The sequence below is a fragment of the Eurytemora carolleeae genome, unplaced genomic scaffold, assembly GCF_000591075.1.
Source record: "Eurytemora carolleeae unplaced genomic scaffold, Eaff_2.0 scaffold922, whole genome shotgun sequence".
Taxonomy (NCBI): domain Eukaryota; kingdom Metazoa; phylum Arthropoda; class Copepoda; order Calanoida; family Temoridae; genus Eurytemora; species Eurytemora carolleeae.
The window spans coordinates 47,817-49,257 of NW_019396909.1; the positions used below are offsets into that span (position 1 = coordinate 47,817).

Genomic DNA, 1,441 nt, shown 5'->3' on the forward strand with positions numbered 1-1,441 from the left:
TGTTTCATCTTCTTCAAAAACTATGTCACGCGTTATATCATCTGCCACTTCTTCTTCAATGATCACTTCATCCTCTCCGATCACTTCCTCTTCAATGATCACTTTATCATCACTGGGAGTGGGGACTTCTTCCTCAAAAACAATAACATTATCATTTGGCACATTGTCTTTAATGATAACTTTTTCATCTTTTTCAGCTTCTTGTTTTACAGGAGCTTCCTTTCTTATCGTGAACTCATTACCACTGGAGTTTTCATTTCATTTTTTATAAATCAATTATTGTAAACTACAAATTTTATTTCTTACTTTTCATATGTTGGATTAGTTTTTTTGACTGATTTTGCATAAATTATCATATTTAGTAGAGTACATATATCGATCATTATATAGTAGAGTACATATATCGCAAAGGAAATTTTTTTTTTTGATGAATCATGAATAAAAAAGATATCAGCCCCAATTATATTGTTTTGCGTATTTCATGAAAATTAACTTTACAATTTTTGTTTGTGTAATGGCTAAAAAACTTTAGCTTTTAGAAGAAATTTACAATTACTTTTTCAGGAAGTTATGCTAATACTTTACCAAGGGTTCCCAAGACCAATTTTGCCTACAAAACATCCAGAGAGCAGCAAGGGATGATTTTAAGACTGAATTGGTCGAGGGATTCCGTGGTTAAGAAAAATTCTCTTAACTTCCCGAAAAAGGTAGTTGTACACAATTTTATCGTCTTTAAAGATGAAAATGCGCAAATTTTTTCCCGATGGTTATTTTAAATAACTGTCCCAAGGGACGTTAAATAACTTAACCTCCCTCTCTTTGGGGAATCATTGGTCGTTAATGTTGGTGAAAAGGGGGTAAAATACTAATTTTAATGATATAAATAAATGAATTGTTCCTGCAGCAGACTAGAGGAATTGAATCCTGATATCCACATGTTCTTCTAACCAACTCATTTCTAGCAGATCCATCCCCCATCTTAATCTAAATATAACAATGCAAATTTAAAAGTGTTATATAACTCATATTTGATTGCAAAGAAAGAAAAAAGTCTGAAAATTACTAGTCCAATTAAATACAAATGAGAAGTGTATTTTATCATGACCAATTAGATTCTAGTACAATAGGTGGCAACGTACACTCTCAGTTCACCTGTATTCTGACGTCACAAGTGTCCATTCAGTTTTCGTGTCCGACAAAATTGTTAATAATAGTTATAATTTTAGAATAAAGTCCTTATCCTACAGTAAAATAAGTGCAATTATGTGTTCTTTATTTTCTGTTCTTACACTTTTTTATTTAATCTTGGAAAACATGTCAACTAATGTGAGAAAATTCAGTTTTTCTTGTTATATTTGACATTTGTGACGTTGTGTGTTGTCCTTTTGTACTTGATAGTCTATTTTCATGAAACACAAATTAAGTGGTATACAAGCATACA

The 1,441-nt window shown here is 31.0% G+C and overlaps 1 protein-coding gene across 1 annotated transcript in view; it reads right to left on the reverse strand.

Annotated features, from left to right (window-relative positions):
- The window catches only part of LOC111709982 (melanization protease 1), an 8,767-nt gene extending 7,789 nt beyond the window's left edge, over window positions 1–978 (reverse strand). Inside the window, exons 1-2 of the mRNA XM_023483964.1 lie at window positions 949–978; window positions 32–132 (exon numbers count right to left, since the gene is read on the reverse strand). Coding sequence (XP_023339732.1) covers window positions 32–132; window positions 949–978 — 131 coding nt within the window. The remainder of the gene's footprint in view (window positions 1–31; window positions 133–948) is intronic.
- Between the last annotated feature and the right edge of the window lie 463 nt (window positions 979–1,441).